The sequence below is a fragment of the Hyaena hyaena genome, unplaced genomic scaffold, assembly GCF_003009895.1.
Source record: "Hyaena hyaena isolate Hyena2069 unplaced genomic scaffold, ASM300989v1 scaffold_252, whole genome shotgun sequence".
Lineage (NCBI taxonomy): Eukaryota > Metazoa > Chordata > Mammalia > Carnivora > Hyaenidae > Hyaena > Hyaena hyaena.
Window position 1 is genome coordinate 2,096,117 of NW_024080884.1, and position 18,798 is coordinate 2,114,914.

The 18,798-nt window shown below is 45.2% G+C and overlaps 2 protein-coding genes across 5 annotated transcripts in view; one reads left to right on the plus strand and one right to left on the minus strand.

Moving 5' to 3' along the window:
• Positions 1 to 1,685, plus strand: part of STX3 (syntaxin 3) — a 41,700-nt gene extending 40,015 nt beyond the window's left edge. Inside the window, exon 10 of one of the 4 annotated variants that reach the window (XM_039245024.1) lies at positions 621 to 1,685. In XM_039245024.1, the coding sequence (XP_039100955.1) occupies positions 621 to 773 (153 nt within the window). In that variant the 3' untranslated portion in view covers positions 774 to 1,685. The remainder of the gene's footprint in view (positions 1 to 620) is intronic. The other 3 variants (XM_039245025.1, XM_039245028.1, XM_039245026.1) reach the window with 3 other exon arrangements.
• Positions 1,686 to 5,892: 4,207 nt separating this feature from the next.
• Positions 5,893 to 10,505, minus strand: MRPL16 (mitochondrial ribosomal protein L16). Its single transcript, XM_039245011.1, has 4 exons — positions 10,372 to 10,505; positions 10,002 to 10,067; positions 7,655 to 7,803; positions 5,893 to 6,591 (listed from the first exon to the last, which is right to left on the minus strand). The coding sequence occupies exons 1-4, from the start codon at positions 10,424 to 10,426 to the stop codon at positions 6,106 to 6,108; spliced, it is 756 nt and encodes a 251-aa protein (XP_039100942.1). The 5' UTR covers positions 10,427 to 10,505; the 3' UTR covers positions 5,893 to 6,105.
• Between the last annotated feature and the right edge of the window lie 8,293 nt (positions 10,506 to 18,798).

Genomic DNA, 18,798 nt, shown 5'->3' on the forward strand with positions numbered 1-18,798 from the left:
CAGGACTGGTTGCTCCTTAGGTCTGGACACCCTCCTCTCCCCCCCTCCATGTGGCCTGAGGACAAGAAGCCTCTGGGCAGGAGGAGGGGAAGACAGCCTATGTTTCCGTTCCCCAGCGGTGTGCCAGGTACTGTTCTAGGGAAGTAGCATTATCCCCATTTTCAGATGGGAAACTCTGAAGCTCAGCTCAGAGAAGTTAAGAAACTCACCCAAGCCTACCTAGCTCTTCAGATGGCGCATCCACGATGACCCCTGAATTTCTATTCTTTTCACTGTTAGACAGGAGGGGAGTAGCGGAGAAGAAGATTCGAGTTCTGTAACTTGTATTTGGAAGGTGCTAATGAGAGCCCTATAGACAGGTGTTTTCATGCAGTGACTTTGCCTCCTCCTGGGAAGTCCTTTGATGGGAAGGTGACAGCCAGTGGGAAAGGTTATAAAAGGCCCAGAGATTTGCTTCTCCCTCTCTTACATAATATGGCTTTTTGATTTTTTTACAATAGGATATTTAGTCCCAGGTTCTGTCTGAGGGGTCTGTCTACTGGATTTCCCAGGTTTAGTGTTGACTTCTCCATTGCTCTCCTTTTTGCAGTGTTGTCTGACCTTTCCTCTCCACCTTCTAGGTTTATGACCGAGTCTCACTGTTGCTCTCCACCATCATCCTGTGCACTGACCAGCTCCTCCTTCCCCTGCCTCTCTTAGAACCCGATCTCACTCCAGCCTGGTGTGGCCACCCTTGTCTTCAGATGGAAGTGGAGTTTGAATGGCCTTCCTGAGAGAGTGGGACCTGTTCCTTTGTTTCCTTGTAACCGCCCTTGGACCTGACCCCACAAACAGTTTAGCCTGGACGAAGCTAACCTACCTGATGCAACCCTGAGTTCTCCTCACAACCTTCTCCTGCCCCAACTCTGAAGTGCCTTCTCCTGGATTGTGCAAACCAACCCAGCTTCTCTTTCTTCCCTCTGAATGTATCAAATGATGCCTTGTACCTTGGAAAGCCTATTCAAAACCTTCCCAAGGTGCTGTATTTCTACCTCATGGAGTATTTTTCTCCTAGAAATTGCAATGTGTTTTTTTTTAGGGGGGTGTCTTTTACAAAGCAAAGTGATTCTTCCAAGTGTGGCATCAGTAAGGCTCGACTTGAGCCTTCCACTTGGCAGTATCTCAGTCCTTTACAATTTCTTGTCCCTACATCTTGAAAATAGGAGGAACGGGCAGATGTCATTTTGGTCTTAGAAGCTGACTTGTTTGAAATTCAATCTTAAATTAAGCTCTTAGTGTGTTTAGCGTGGTGACCAACTTCAGTCTTTATGTTGTAGTCTCATGTTTACTCAAACATGATGACCCAGTTATGTGAGGTTACCCTTTGTAAAGGCTGAGAGTATGGGATATTAATTTCCCATATCTGACTCTTGGAAACTGGCTGTTCTCCCTTGGAGTGATGCTTTCTGAGGCCATTGCCTTGAGGCCAGAAATAACCAGGCACTTAAAAATGGGCCAGGGACAAGGTGCTTGAGTCTCAGGTTCTGGGAATGCTCGAGACTGGTGCGAATATACCGTTACTCATTTCATGTATTCCAGATGTATTTTTATAATCGTGTGTGAGATGTATGTACATATATGCCCGTGTCTCTCAGGAAGTAGGAAACTAAAAACAGAGAATATTATAACCTCAAACAAAACAAAACCAAAAAACGAAAAACAAAAACCTTGAGCTAGGCTAAAAATTAGGTAAGAGGCATTTGCTTATCTGCAAATGGATCAGAGTAGAAATATCTTCCCATGTCATTGAGAAACCTTGTTTTACGGATGAGTACTGGGACGATCATGGATCTTTGGGGTGAGGACTAAGCTGACCCCATTAAGTCTTTCTGCTTAGAAGACAGATGTGACCAGATGAGGCTTGTCCTGAGAACATCCCACAGCACTCTGAGGTCAATCATGTGGCCTTTGGGATAATCCTATCTCCTGGGCTGAATCATTTGGGGGAGATCGGGAATTACTGAGTCGTTCATCCACTACCAGGTTAATGAGCTTCATAGGTTCTTGGTCTCCCTCAATTCTTGTCATGGAGGAAGCAACAGCTGGGTAGTTTTCAAGGGTAGTGACTGTGCTGACACAGTGGTGAGCTCCTTAGATTCCCAGTCTCTGCCAGGCTCTCTGATTTACAGTTTAGCCTTGACTTTCTAGGATAGGGAGGGCACCCAAATCCAGGCACTGCCCCTTGGCTTCCTTTGCAAAGGCTACTTACTCCGTCACTGCCCAGCACTCAGACAGAGCCATGGGGATGGCCTCTTGCCCATGGCTATGAAGTCGGACAGTGGACCGGCTCAGGCAACAAGCGCAGACAAGCTCTAATCACAGGTTGTTGAGGCCTGGGGCTTAGTTTAACACAAGTGAAGGGTTTTTTTTGTCGTCTGTATTTTTTTTAATGTAAAGTTGATTATTTTATTGATAACTTAAAAATAAATGACTTTATATTGATTGTGAAACAGTTCTGGCTCTATTTCCCTGCACAACAGTGGTTGGGTGCCCCCATGTGGCGGTTTTTGTCTAGGTTTTGGAGAAGAGTTAAAATCTTTTTTAACCATGTGCTGGACCAGACGGATCCGAAGTTCTGGGTTTTGAAAATGGCTTACCTCTCAAAGAATGAAGTGTAACTGTATTTGAGTTTCAGATTTAAGGTACTTCCTCACCACCATAATTCAGTTCACTCCTAGAGTATCTGGCTCTAGGAGACGGGAGAACTCTGATATGACGGGATAAAATCTAGAAGACACACACACTAAACATCACTGGAGATTGCCGTTGATTGAATTTCGAATCTCTCCCTGAAAACAATGCTTCTGTTAACACCCTGGGTTCTAGAAGCCAGATCCATCTCCCTTTCCCTTTGCCTCCTCCACCGTGTCCGGATCCACTTCGGTCTCCCTTCCTTTGTGGCTGTGTCTGCACATGGACGCTGTTTCTCACACGCTTTTTCTTTCCTTGCGTGGACGAGCAGAAGAAGATCATGATCATGATCTGCTGTATCATCCTTGCGATCATCTTAGCTTCTACCATTGGGGGCATATTTGCCTGATCAAGGTGAGCTGTCTGTGGGGAGGGTCACGCCTACTTTTCACGCAGTTGAAACTCTGATGCTCTCAAGGCTTTGTCATTTGTCACCAGGTGCCCCAGATCGGGGTGGGATTAGGTGCTGGAATAGATGAAGGCTGGAGAAAACTCAGGAAAGGAAGGCTTCATAAAGAGAAAAGTGGGTGAACAATGAGTCAGCAGCAGACGGGGAGACAGAAGCTGGCAGACTCTTCCAAACCAGGTCCGGTAGCAGAATGCGCTGTCTAGGATGCTTTGTAGAAGGATGTTGCTTTCCTGCAGCACAGTTGGGGTAAGGCTGAAGCAGAGTTAGTTCTTGCATTAAGAGCACCCTGGACTCTTTAGAAGAGAGCCAGCTAGTAAACCCCAAGGAAACCCCTTCCAGAATTAGGACAAGTTAGTACAGACTCGATGAGGAAGGACTTGGTGAGGCTGGCTTCCAGCATCCTGTTGGCTATAACCTGTGAATTTCTTCCCCCTCCGTTTCTGTTGTCTCCTTCAGTCCTCACCGACGGAGCCTCGGCCGGCGTTTCTAATCCTCCTCCCACCTCAGTGGTGCCATCACCTCTCCACTGCAGATCCCTCACCGCCACCCCTCTTTCCGTTACGAAACCTATGACACCGCGTCAACCAACTCCCTATTACAAGTTAGCAAAGCTAGACTTCAGACAGTACGGAACTGGGAGGTGGGGGTGGGAGGGGCAGGCAGGGCCGCAGGCACAGGGAGCACAGTGGCAGAAGGCTGGTTGGGAAGATGGTTTCAAGGAGAGGGCCGTGGGGCAGAGAACAGGTAGCCTATTCAGGAGCTGGACCAGCCAGTGCTGCAGTTGAGCGCACAGAGGCAGATAACGGTGCACTCCCTGCTCCTCAGGATCGCGTTTTCTCTTTGATCAACACCAGGCCCCTCAGGTTCTTCCAGGTCTCACCTTTGACTAGCCCTCCGTCTACTTCCTCTTCAGGGTCTCATCGTCTATAAAGTGAAGACTGTCTAACCGTAGGCACCATGCAGGTCTTGCTCACAGCAGCGTCCCCAGTGCTTAGCACAGTGCCTGCCACTTAAAGATGCTTGAGTATCAGCTGACTGACTTACCTGTAATTAAGCTCTGATTTCCGCTCCTGGATGAGTCCCTGGACTCTGAAATCTCTTAAGGCATCAGTGGTAACTGGGTTTGTTATGTATCAGAGGCTGTGTGCATAAGCCTGGAAACGGGCTGATCCACTTAGGCACAACCGGCCTCTTGTTACCGTGACCTACAAAGTCCTCTTTTACGGTTGGTGATGGCGTTCTACTGACAGTCGTTCATTCTGCAAAGATCAGCTGGTGCCAGGATGGTGGTTCAGTAACTCAAGGTGGACCCCAAACAAAAGAAAGGTTTATACTATGACTGAACTCCCGACAATCAGCTCCGTGCTCTGTGAGCCATAACAGAGGCGAAATGTCAGGTTAGAAAGGTGACAGGAGGCTACCACTTGCGTCATTTACGTGCTTCGTGCTGCTAGCTGAAACGGACTTAGTTGGCCAGCGATGTGTGCATTAAACTGTCCCAAACACTGGTCCCAATTCAAGTTTCAGGCATGTCCTAATGCAATCAGTACCAGTAAAACCTTGGACTGAGAGAAACTTGTTCTGTGAGGGTTCCACAAGAGGAGCCAACGTTTCTAATAAATTTTAACTTGATAAACGAGCAGTGTTTTGGGATACAATTAGTGCATGATGCCGAACATCACATGACGACTGAGCCAATGGTTCTTGAAATTCGCTTTGATATCGGAGTGCTTTGGATTATAAGCATGTTTCCAGGATGAACTATTGCTCACAAACCAAGGTTTTACTGTCATTTCATGAGGTTCACTAAAAACACATTAAAAACCAGTGTTCAACTCTTGAGGACCATGTTAACTATTTAGATACGTTTGTACTTTCGAAAGTAAATTATTTTCATTGCTGGAGATCTTAATGTTTTAAGAAAGTGGGATTAAAAATTCAAGTCAGTGTGGTGTTTTCTACCACTTTCGAAAGCACATGTTTACTACTTCTATTCATTTGTAGTTTAGTTTGAGGGGATAGAAAACTGCTGAAAATGAGGTGCACCTGGGTAAAGGCAGACAGGAGGGCGGAACACACGGGCCCTTACTCATCCAGTGTCCCCATCGGACAGGGCCACAAAGGCGGAGCTGAACACCGGCCGTCCTCAGAGAACTCCAGACCTAGGAAAGGCCACCTTCAACTTTTGCTGGTTCTTGTGTTAAAGGGCAAGGGTGTGTTTCGTCTCTTACCGTCCAGCACCGCCCCCCCCCCCTTTTGGGGGGACGGTGACTGAGAGATGGGCAGCTGGGCATAAATAAATATCTGTTCGGTCAACTAATGGGTGTCTCGCTGTTTCTTCCTTCGATTTCCCCAAAATCTTTGTAACTAGTAAATATCACAGCAGCTGGCTCTGGAAGCATGTACATGTAACAGGTAGTAGAGAGTTCCTGCTGTCTGAAAGTAGAGCGCTCCTAAGCTGCAAAATGTATAGCAAAGTAATTGCCATTTTTTAAGAGCAAAAATCCTCTTCAGATTTCTTCAAATTCAAGAAAAAGCTACTAATGTAGGCCTTTGGTAAACATGAAGCGATGTGAAAACAACTTTCCGATGACTGGGAAACCCATACAGATACTAAGTCCAAGTTACACCGGAGGTGGGAGACGGAAGGATGTTCCAGCCCTGAAGACCTTCGTCTTAGAGCCGGGGCGAACCAGACCCCCTAACACGCCGGCCTCTTAACCATTTAAGGATCAGGAGTGACCAACGAGAAGTTATTTTCTGAGATGATACTCAAACTTTATTTGAAGTAAATATAATGCACTTAAAAAAATCAGCAGGTATCGAACAATCTTTCAGAACTCATCTACCCATACGGTGCCCCTCAGGTATCAGAGCTTCCCGAAGACTTCGGGGCTAGGCTGAGGGAACAAAAGTGTACATTCTCTCTCTCAGCAGCCTTTGTACATTTAGTTCTCCCATCCTCACTACACGCGTTCCGGCATAAAGAACTTGCCCCAGTACCGCCCCTTTTGGGTCAAGTCATATGGGCTCAGGACCCTGCGTATCCCCAGCATGTTGGCAGTGGCTATGCGCTCAAAGGTCCAGGGGTTTTGGTTGTTCTGTTCTCGTTCCTCTTGATCCTTCCGCATCTTCTCTAGAGTCTCACGGCTCACAGCCTTTGCTGGGAAGGGCAACTTGTGGGCGACCTGGTCGAGGAAACCTTGAACCTCTTTGAATTCACAACGCCCACCCAGCTCTACTATGAGACGGCCAGCTTTCACAGGAGTCACGTAGTGGTCAATGGCACCTTTGCCTCCCCCCATGCGCTGTCCCATACCCTTGCGGGTGATGGGCTTGAAAGGGGCTGGTACTCTCCATAAAGCAAACATGTTCTTGGGGTCCATAGAGCGGTTGATTGTCAGGCGCATCATTTCAAAATGGCCCCAGTGGAGGTAACCACCACCCAATGCCTAAAGTAGAGTAAGCAAATAGAAACACATGGGGACTTAGATATCTTTTATGGGCTCTTTTATAGTAACTGTGGCTTCAATGATATACATAAAAATGTAAGTTCTAATAAGAACCATGGAGGAAAAGCCCTACGGTACAGTAATAAGCTAGAACAAGGGTAGACCCATGTCAAAGGATAACCAGGGAAGGCCTCTTTGAGGAGGTGACATTTAAAGCTAAGGCCAGAATGGTAGGAAGTAGCCAAGGGCAAAGAGACAATCGTTACGGGCAGAGGAATGGTGTATGTGAAGGCCCTGACACAGCAAGGGGCTTGGGGAGATTAAGCAGAAGCTAGAGTAACGAGCAGACTGAGGGGCAGGGCGTGGGCATGGGGTTCTGAGAGGCTGGCAGGTGCTGACCATGCAGGTGTTGGTAAGGACTGTAAAATACTGCTCCGGCTACCTGATGGGACATCATGCCTACTCCACACCCATCTGTGTGGCTTCTGACATCAAGTCTTCACGGCAGCTACCTGAGTAAGGAAACAGCTGTCCCATGTCCTAAGTCATGGGTGGTTTTATTTCTACCAGAGATTTGAGAAGATTTCACAGTCTGATTACAGAGACCAATTAGGTAGCCTCTTCCTTTTCCTGCTTTTACACTATTTTCACTCTACATGAAAAAGAAAAGATATAGAACTCAAATATTTACTGGGTAATGTACATCATTTTAAAGAGCAAATGGTGGGGGCGCCTGGGGGCTCAGTCAGTTACGTGTCCGTTCAACTTTGGCTCAGGTCATGATCTGATCTCACAGTTCGTGAGTTCAAGCCCCATGTCAGGCTATGTACTGACAGTTCAGAGCCTGGAGCCTGCAGATTCTGTCTCCCTCTCTCTGCCCCTCCCCTGCTTGTGCTCTGTCTCCCTCGCCCTCTCTCTCAAAAATAAACAAACATAAAACAAATAAAGAGCAAATGGTGACAGTTCTAATAAAACCTGTGGAGGAAGAGAATGAACTCCAAGAGCATTCCCTGGCTAATCCCTGGCTTCCATTCTGGAGCCACTTGACACTGAACTCACTTACCAAGATTGCAAAACTGCCTTCCGTGAACTCCGTGGCTTCGGTAGAAGGTCCCCGTATGTCACTCAAGTTCTTAGGTTCCCTTCTCACTTTTGGCACAAGTGGTACCCTTTCAACAAATCTAAGCTTGGGCCTTTCGGGAATGGAAACATCTAAAAGGAGAACAACAAGAATAATTAAAAACCACACATTTCCAAGGATCCATTTTCTTCCTAGAAAGATATCAATCAAGTGAAAGTCTTGAAGTTACCACTAAAAAGTAATTCCAAAACTGTATTAGGTTTTTCCTGTGATGCTTTTTTTTTCTCCAGTGTCAGCTGGAATCTTTTGGTTATGACAAGATGAATGGAGAGGTTTGCGAACTTTTGAAGGTAGTCAAGTTTTAACCTTCAAACGAAATGCACTCTGCTGAAACTAGAAAAGAGACCACTGGGTAGGTACAGAGATAAAGCTTCATGGAGTTAAGACTGACTACCCTTTACAAGTGCTAGACATGGACTGGCTTTATGTGCACTATCTCATTTAATCTTTAAAGCAATTTTATAGCTTAGGAATTTCTTTTATTTCTGAGAGAGGGAGAGAGAAAGAGCGTGAACAGGAGAGGGTCAGAGAGAGAGAGGGAGGCACACAATCTGAAACAGGTTCCAGGCTCTGAGTTAGCTGTCAGCACAGAGCCCGATGTCGGGCTCGAACCCACGAGCTGTGTGATCGTGACCTGAGCCGAAGTCGGATGCTTAACCGACTGAGCCACCCAGGCACCCCATAGTTCTATAGGAATTTCTTAGGACTTCCCTTTTTTAAAATTTTGAAAAGTTTAAAGTTTAGCACACATAATCAAAGGGCCAAATAAAAAATGTACAGTTCAGAGAATTATAAATGACTGCATAAACACACGCACATAAACACACCCATATCAAGGAACAGAACATTAGACGGGTACGATTTTAAATATCAATTTTATAAAAGGGGGACCAGAGGCCTAGACATATTTTATAATCTGGTCTAGGCCACCCAGTGAAAACAAGCAAAGTCAGACCATATGACTTTTTTTAAAAATATACTACATGGCCTCTCTGGATGTTAATGGGGGTGGTGGAAGGAACACTTACTATATCGTACATGAAAATATCTAAGTTCTCCTGCTCTGCCACATTCTTCTTCTTCTTTTTTTTAAAGTTTATTTATTTTGAGAGAGAGAGAGACAATGTGAGTGGGGATGGGGTAGAGTGAGAGAATCCCAAGCAGGCTCCATGCTGTCAGCATAGAGCCCAATGTGGGGCTTGAACTCACGAAATCATATCAAGACCTGAAAGGAAACCAAGAATCTGACACTTAACCGACTGAGCCACCCAGGCGCCCCTCTGACACGTTCTTGTTAAGAAACCTGCAACCCAGGAATCCTTGATCTGTGCTCTATTTCTACAGGGCTTTTTCTGCTGACACCTGTACGTTGCATACAATGGGCAACAGCTTGCGGCACTGAGGGCGGGTGGACGGCAACGCAGGCCAGACAGGCTACATCTTTCTTTCCTATCAAACATTCTGACAAGTTGGAAGGGAAAAAATTATAACTTTTAGGTCATTTAAAACAGGTCTGTAGTAAAGCAAGCATGGCTTTACCATGGAGTCAAATATAAAACAAATATAAATATACATGTAAAGCCTTTAAGGAAACACCAAATTATGAATGGGCTATTCAGACACTGCTCCTGCACTCCTTCAGTTTCTACAAGCAGCTACAGAGAAATTTAGTGGTGCTTTCTCTCAACTACAAGTCTGTACGTACTTCCAAAGCACAGAGTAGTTTAACAATTATGTGCGGGAGTTAAAGCCCTCAGAGGTCAAGGACGTTTTCACTTTTTTTTTTAGACTTCTAATATATTAACGACATGGTAAATTAGGGCCGCCTGGGTGGCTTGGTTGGTTAAGTGTTGACTGATTTCGGCTCAGGTCATGATATCTCGGTTGGTGAGCTGGAGCCCCTCATCGGACTCTGCGCCAACAGCGCCGAGACTGCTTGAGAACCTCTCTCTGGCCCTCCCTGGCGCGCGCGTTCTCCCTCAAAATAAACAAACTTTAAAAGAAAAAAAAATAATAAAAGATATGGTCAACTGCCATAGGGGAGACATCCCATTACATATTTGCTCCATAAAAGCAGGGACCTCGGTGGATCTCTCTTATTTTCTGATCTATCCCTAGTGTTCAGAACCCTTGGCGTGTAATAAGCCCTCGATACACGTTTACTGAGCGAGTGAATGGACACAGGAAACACAAGTACCTACTTCGTCACCTACCCTCTTCTGGGGTCCATCAGAGAAAAAACAAACACGAAAATGACACAAGCTCTCACCCTCAAAAGCTGGCACCGGGAGCAGCGTCTTCAGGCCAGCACTGGAGGGCGGGGCTACCCAGGAATCTATAAAGAAAAATCAAATGAAAAGACGAAAGCGACAAGACGCGGGCCCGGCACAACCTGGACGGGTCATTCCTAACGGAGCGCTCTGATGGAGGCCCGCGGGTTCCACTACATGGGCTCACAGGCCCCCCAAAGAAGCCCGCTAGCAGGGATCTCGGGGCACCGATGCCCCCCGCGCGGAGGAGCGCGCGCCCCTACGCAGCGCTTCGGCAAACCCGGCAGAACCTTCCGGGAGCTGGCGAGGTGCCGCACCGGCGCTGGGGAGGAAGGGGACGTCTTCTGAGTGACCGAGGGGCCTCCTGACCTGACAGCTGCGTTCGCAGAAGCGGCGCCCCCGCGCGAGCCAGCACCCGCCACATGGCCGTGCGCGCCCGGCCGCGCCGCGATCCCCACGGCAACCTCTGCGATTCCCAGGACACAACCGGCCCGGAAGTTGCGTTCGCATCGGTCCTCTCCGCAGAGAGTCCCGGCGGAAGCGGAAGAAACCGGGCCGCGGCGCTTGGGTTCCGCGCGGGCGTCCGCTAGCCACGCCCCGCGCCCCTGGCGCCTTCTGGGAATCTCCCTACAATTCCCGGGATGCGGGCGGCTGGGTCCGGCTTCCTGAGCCGGGTGTCGGGCGCAGAAAGCTAGGCTTCGCCCAGTGGGTGACGCCTCTCAGCTCAATGCATTGGGCCGCTCAAAGGCATTAGGAGAACACCACTGGGTATTCACCGTGGCCTGAGCTTTTAGGGGGCGCTTGCAGTGTGTCAGGCGTTCAGTACCCCATCACTGCGTGGAGTCCTCCAAACGAGTCCATGAGATGAGGAAGTCATGACACCCTTCTCTGGTCCCTCTGGAGCCCCAGACTCCATCCCGAGGGTCACGGGAATTAATTTACCCCGGTCACACAGCAGGAAAACTACAGTCAGAATTCGAGTCTGTGTGACTCAAGGGACCGCAGTGATGGGACAATATCAAAACTTGATTATCGAGTTAAAATCACGCGTAAGTATTCTGGGAGGATGTTGGGCAAACTCATTTTTATGGGTTTGAAGCTTTTTAATATTCAGAACGAGAGACGATCTTTCCCCCAGTTTAGGGCACAAATAGGATTAACAAATCGAGACTGATGTCAGTTGTATTTAAGTCATGCTAAATCTGCGTATGGTCTTTCCCCAAGGATAATTTCACAAATGGCAACAACTAAAACGTGTGATGTTTCCAAAGCTACTGTGAGAACTTCCTGCGTCCACAATTTTAGGCACTTCTTGATGATCTGCACGCTGAAACTGGCTCAGAAGAGTGAATAGAGTTTATTACAGACAACCATTTCTGTCCTTTCAGAAGGGGCTCTACAAGCGTTTGACTGACCCCCACTCGTCCAAGCCAGTGTCAGATTCTAGGCAGCTCTTCCCTCCTCCCCTCCACTCAAAGTGGGAGATCTGAATGTGCTCAGGCATTTAGAAATCTCCAGCTGAATATTGTGTAATTTTGTTTTGGATGGAAAACAAAGTGTCAGTACAATTCTTCTTTGGCTTTAAGTCTTTCGGTGGTCCCCGAACTTCCACCTCTTTATTGATTTTAAAAGAACTAAAAAGTAAACTCAAAGTTTTACCTTTAAATAGTAACTGTTATAAGTGATGTCTATTTTTCTATGCAAGTGTTGTGCCAGGTAGAATGGAGGATACAAAGATGAAAAACCAGGGATCCTATTCTTTAGGAATTTATATTTATGCAGGGATAATATGATGAGCATACAATAATGTTGACATATCACAAAAGAAGTATGAATAAAGCGTGGAAATGGAAGGAGGGATGTGAGGTCTTCCCTGGTCCCTAAAAATAATGCTACCTCCTTCCATTTCTCACAGCTCTTTATTTACACTCTTCTTCTGAGAGTTGTATGGTATCTATTTGTAGGAAACCGATGTTGTGGGATGAAATGATTTGCCACAGAGCTAGGATGATGCAAAGTAGAGGTAAAGCCATTAGTGTTCTTTCACTGGAATGGGGTTGCTAAAATCTCCCAAAACTTAGTCTTCCGATCGCCTGCATCAGATGTTCCTGAGACCTTTGTATACATGTAAATATCTGGTCCCTACTTAGTAAATCAGAAACTCTGAAGGTGGGGTTCAGGAATTCCTATTGTGAACTAAGCCCCACGGATGATTCTAATGCCTAAGCAAATTGAGAGTCAGTGCTCTGTGAGCACTTGGAAAATTTAAAAAGCAGAGAATAGCTATAAGGCACTGTTTTTGGATCACCCAGGTTTATATCCACTGGAATTTGTATTTTCTCCATCTGTATAAAAATTACCTAATGTCTAAGTTTTTAATCTTTCTAATTTTATTTTATTTATTTTACTTTTTTAAGATTCTATTTTTAAGTAATCTCTATACCTAACGGGGGCCTTGAACTTAAAACCCCAAGGTCAAAAGTCACATGTTCTATACACTGAGGCAGCCAGGCTCCCCTAATCTTTCTTATTTTAAAAATCAAGAGATAACAGAAGCCTGTAGCCTAGTCCCAGGTCTGGTTCTTAACGTAAATGGCACCCACATGCATATAATCTGTGTCTTTGCCTGTGTGTGTGCACTACCTCATTTTAATAAAAAGGTTAGGTTTTTGCTTATCAGATTGATTAATATCATAATGTAATAAATCACCATGGAACTTCTTCACCCCAGGAAGCCCACCGAACCTTCTCAAGGGGCTAATTAGTATTCACTTCTTCATCAGTTTAGCTTCCATATGGTGTAGAGCGTTTCTGAAAAAGCAATGGTATTGATGTTGTGTTCTGGGATCTGGGAGCGAATGGTCAAGAAAGAATTCCTGAGACATTTTTGGTGCAAAAAAAGGTGGTTTTTATTAAAGCACAGGGACAAGACTTGTGGGCAGAAAGAACTGCACTGGGATTATGGGGTGATTGATTGATTGCTTGATTGATTATGTACTTTTAAGCTGGGAGAGTGTTAGGATAGTGTGAGTCTCTAAGGAATTTGGAAGTGAGGTTTTCAGGACCTTAAGGGGCTAGCTGCTGTTAAGAAAAAGTTATTTACTACTATCCAGGAAAACATTAGTCATGAGACCTTTCAGATGTCTATCAGTGTGCCATATATTTGGAGGATGATTGCTAACATATATCTTGGGGAAGGGGTTAGAGAATAAGGAAGTTACCAAAGGGATTTTTAGATGTTAAAGAAGACTTACAGGATCCTGGAGATTGGGCCAATGTCAAGCTCAGGTTGCTTTTTGCTTCTAGCAAGGTAGTAACCTTGAGGCAGTTGAGTTCTTGGAGAAACGTCACTCTGCCTCAAGGACATGTCAATGGGCTGTTAAGTTGTAAGGGGATTTAAGTTTATTCTATGCTTCTTTTGCCTTCATTCTCCACATCAGTAGTCTAGATTTTTCTACAACAAAAAATAATATACTCAAATACAATATTAATAATTAATAATATTATTATTTTTAACATTTATGCATTTTTGAGAGAGAGAGAGATACAGAGTGTGGGCCGGGAGAGGCAGAGAGAGAGGGAGACACAGAATCCAAAGCAGGCTCTAGGCTCTGAGCTGTCAGCACAGAGCCTGACGTGGGGCTCCAACTCACAAACTGTGTAATTATGACCTGAGCCAAAGTTGGATGCTTAACCGACTGAGCCACCCAGGCATCCCAGTAATTTATATTATTGACTTCCTGTTTATAAGAGGTTTTTATTTGCACATAGATTATCTTATTAGAATCCTGTTTCAAAGATGATAGTGGTGGAAATGATGCATAGGAAAACATTCACTCAACAATTCTCCATTGAGTGTTTGCCTTACTGCCATGAGAAAAATGAATGAGTCGACACATATTCCAGGGCTTTAAAGCTGAATTGGATTGAATCCCAGCTTGGAAAGGTACTGAAGAGTTATTTCCGGCTTTTTTCATTGAGTAAATCAATAGGCACAAAGACAGTACCAACTCTTCAATTGTTTGACCAAGTAGAGGGGACTGTGGCAACTGTCATTCTTGTTTTTGTCCTGGCATTCACACACTATGACCGTGGCATTCCTATGAATGGTTTCGCCATAACGACTGATGTACTGTTGTCGTCCAGTCAAGTTACTTACAAATCTTTTTTTTTTTTTAATTTTTTAATGTTTTATTTCTGAGAGAGAGAGAGAGAGAATGAAGAGAGGAGGGTCAGAGAGAGAGAGGAAGGTACAGAATCCGAAACGGGCTCCAGGTTCTGAGCTGTCAGCACAGAGCCCGACACGGGGCTCGAACCCACGAACCGCGAGATCACGACCTAAGCGAAAGTCGGACGCTTAACTGACTAAGCCACCCAGGCGCCGCACTGTTTTGGTATTTCTTTTGGGCAAATTCCATAAAGAGAAATGATAAGATCAAAGGGAATGTTTGTTTAAAATCGTTTTGCTTCCTACAGTTATGCAACATTGACCTTTACCAACAATGTGCCAAAGTGCCTGCTTATCCACACCCTTGCTGAGCTTTCTTGTACACCTTTCTTTTAGAGCTTTGCCAATATGAAAGGTGAGAGATGACGTCTGATGGTCTGTGTTTATGATGGGCTGTTAGAACAGGACTGTGTCTGACTCAGCCTTGCCTGAGGCCCCTGGGCTGTGTGGTAATCCCCGCATTCCAGAGTGAGCTGCTGGGCCTCTTGGGCATGATTTATGATGGACGTGGTAGGAATTGGCTTCATTATTCTTAGCTCTACACTTTCTTCCAGCCTGTAACATGCACTGAAAAAAAAAAATCAAGAAAAGAAGTGGAGCCTGGAGATTAAAGTAAAGATTTCTTTGGACAGTGTTGTTGGTAATTTTGAGTTCTACTCGTGCTCTCCAATGGCGAGGTGTTGGGGTGCTCCGTCAAGCTTAACGAGAGACATTTCAAGACCACTGAGCTTGATGTGGGCCCTATGCTGTTTGAGTGGGAGTGGTATTGGACCCAGGTTTGAGAAAAGTCTATGTTTGGAGGTTTGATGGAAAGTAGAGGGCTGCCGTTGGGAAGTAGGTACATTTCCACTGATGCTGGGGTAAAGGTGTGCGTACCTTGTTCACCAGATGTGAACCCCAGTGCAGTGTGCTGGTTCAGGGTTTTCTTATATCCTGTCCAACAGGACCCCACTGAGGAGCAGAGAGAGAGAAGCTGGAAGAAGTGTAATGACGGATGTCCAGGGCCCGAGGGAAGCACCAGATGCATCCAGCCAATCATTCCACAGAGAGGACTTTGCATCCGAATGTCCTCAGCAATTAGGGTAGGGTGTATGTGTCTGTGTTTCTCCGAAGAATCCGTACAGCACCCATGAGTTAAAGAGTATACTTTACACTATACCTGGAGCCGAGTCAACCACTGTTGGTGCTGGATGAGTTTGCTGTAACAAAGTACCCCAAACCGGCGGGGGGGGGGGGGGCGTCTGAACTCCAGTCACATGAAGTTTATTGCCTCACAGATCTGGAAGCCAGAAGTCTGAAATCCAGCTGTCAGCAGGGTTGGTTCCTTCTGAGCTCTGTGAGGAAGGGTCTGTCCCAGGCTTGTGGACGGCCACCTTCTCCCTGTCTCTCTGCCCATTGTCTTCTCTTTCTGTTTGTCTTTGTGTCCAAATTTTCCCTTTTTATAAGACAGCAGNGGATGAGTTTGCTGTAACAAAGTACCCCAAACCGGGGGGGGGGGGCGGGGGGGGGGGGGGCAGTGCTTAAAACAACGGAAGTTTATTGCCTCACAGATCTGGAAGCCAGAAGTCTGAAATCCAGCTGTCAGCAGGGTTGGTTCCTTCTGAGCTCTGTGAGGAAGGGTCTGTCCCAGGCTTGTGGACGGCCACCTTCTCCCTGTCTCTCTGCCCATTGTCTTCTCTTTCTGTTTGTCTTTGTGTCCAAATTTTCCCTTTTTATAAGACAGCAGTCATATTGGATTAGGACCCCCCTTATTGACCTCATTTTAACTTGATTACCTCTGTAAAGAAAGACACTTTCTCCTAATAAGGTCACATTCTGAGGTGTTGGGGGGGGGTGGCGGTTAGGGCTCCAACACATCTTTTTGGTTGGGGAGGGAGGAGGACACCCTTCAACCTATAACAGGCGCTATGCCAGTTAGCCATGCCAGAGGGGTCAGACACAGAGGTGAAAGATGAGGGGCAGGAAAGATCCTATGTGATTGGTAGAAGTGCAAAGTGAGGAAATTGAGACCACCCCCTTCCCCAAGCCGCCATGTTGTTTCTACTACAATCACTGGATCTGGGGCAAGAGTGACTTGGGGAGAGGAGCAGCTTTGGTTTTGGATGAATTCAGGGTTGTGACTGATGAGGGAGCATAAGGCAAGCTGACACCCCACACCCCTCACCCTCCCAGGTGGGACATATGGGACATTTCTCAGGCGCTCCTGGCTGCCCAAAAGCTAAGAGAAGGAGAAAACCAATGGTTAGCTGATATAGATCACAGCCATGCAGGACGTGAGTCTCCATTAGTTTACAAATGTCTCAGTAAATTACAAGAAAAAGGCAATCTTATCCATAGCCTAAATCCAGCGACCCATAGACTCAGTTTCCTGGAGCCCCAACATCATCCTCCCCTCCATAGTGATGTGGGGAACAAAGGCAAGAAGGAAATGGTAGGTAAAATTAAGTTTCTTTACGACCTGCAGCACATTGACAAATATTTGAGGCAAATACAAAGTCTAACATTCTTCCAGGAACTCCCTCCTGTCTTAATGTTAATGCCTTACTAGAGGGAAAAGAACCTTCACTTGATAGTAGGTAGGCCTCCAGTGTCTTCTGTCCTCGTTAGCATATGAAATCCTGGAGGCCTCCCCTTTGCCTTTACCTCCCCAGAGTCCATCAGTCTCTCTTCACAAGCCCAGTTCAGCTCTTTATGCTCAGGGGTCCTGTCCCTGTGCTTTAATAATATCACCCTTTTGCACCAAAGACATCTCAAGAATTCTTTCTGGCTGTCAGCTCTGGACCCCCCACCACTCTGAAACCCCATCAGTGACTATTACACAGTATTGGACATTTTAGTTACTGAAATCAGAATTTTTTCTGTGACTAGAAGTGATAGCATACTTTTTTTTTTTAATTTAAATTAGAGAGTAATGAGAAAATGCAGAAAACCCCCAGCCTTACAGAGTTGGTTGGTTTAGTTTTGGATAAGCAGGAGCAAGTTGATTCCTTCCTTCCTTCCTTCCTTCCTTCCTTCCTTCCTTCCTTCCTTCCTTCCTTCCTTCTTTCCTTCCTTCCTTCCTTCCTTCCTTAGTTTATTTATTATTTTTAGTAATCTCTCCACCCAATGTGGGGCTCCAACTCATGACCCCAAGATCGAGTCACACGCTCTTCTGACTTAGCAGCCAGACACCCCATCTGTTTTTTTTTAAGACTTTACTATTATTTTTTATTTTTATTTTTCTATTTTAGAGAGAGCAAGCTGGAGAGAGGGAGAGAGAGAGAGAGAGAGAGAGAAAATCCTAAGCAGGTTCTATGCTTATGGGCGGGATCCCACCACCCGGGGATCATGGCCTGAGCCCTAATCAACAGTCAGCCACTCAGCTGACTAAGTCACCTAGTTGCTCCTAAGATTTTATTTTTAAGTAATCTTTGCACCCAATGTGGGGGTTCAACTCATAACCCTGAGAGCAAGGGCCGCATGCTCTTCTGACTGAGATAACCAGGTGCCCCTAAGGTTGACTTCTGATAGCATTCTCTGAGTCCTACTTCACATAGCTTACACCCTGGTTATACATTAGTTTGCATTTTTTCAGTGACTAGTGATGTTGAACTTGTCTCCTATCTTTGGGTCTTGTATATTTTTGTCTGCCGTTTTTCTGTGTGTGTGATTTGCTTGCTTCTGTACTTTGTTTATATTTCAATTGTACTATTTATCTCTTTATCAATTCAAAAATGCTTACTATATATTAAGTATATTAATTCCTGTGTATATATGATTCAATTTTTAAAAAATTTTCAATATATCTTAAAATTTTTTTTGTGGTAGGACCATTTATAATTTTTATGGAGTAAAATCTGCCAGTTACTTTCTGAAGAGTTTCTGACTTTGATAATATGCTTATAAGGGCCAGAAAAAGGGATATAATGTAATTCTTTGCCCAAGCTGAAAATCATTTAATATGCGATTTTATAATACACTAAATTCCCGTATAATTTTTTAAAACATTTTATCCCATTGTCATATTCTCCCTGATCTGAAACCAGTGCTACACTGTTTTAATTATTGTTCCTTTATTACATATTTTATATGTTTGGTCAAATTCGCTTTCCTTTGCAAAAAAACGTCATGGCTGTTTGGCATGTTTCCTTTCCAAGATAAAATTTGGAACCATTTTGTTCTATTCTGTCTCAATCTATTTTTATTTTCTTATCCAGTGTTCTTTTTCCTTTCTCATTGTTGTTCTTCTTATAAATCTCAGAGCCATTTGTACTTCCAAACAAGATTTGTACTTTACCATTTCAAAGTATTATAGGATCTCAGTAGGAGGGGGCTAGAGGATTTTCTATTTAGTTCCACATCCTTATCAGAGTGTGATCTTCAGTCATGTACTTGCTATAGGTCATTTGCATATCTAGTTAAAGGAAAATACAACTGCATTTGGTAGCAATCTTCCCTCCTCTCCCTTGCATCTTCACAAAAACAATCATGGTGAAAATTGACCACTTCTCTGAAGAAATTTTAGGCTTTACCAGCCATGGCCAGTAGAGGTCACGAAACTGCTTATTATAGTCACTGAAGCCATAACC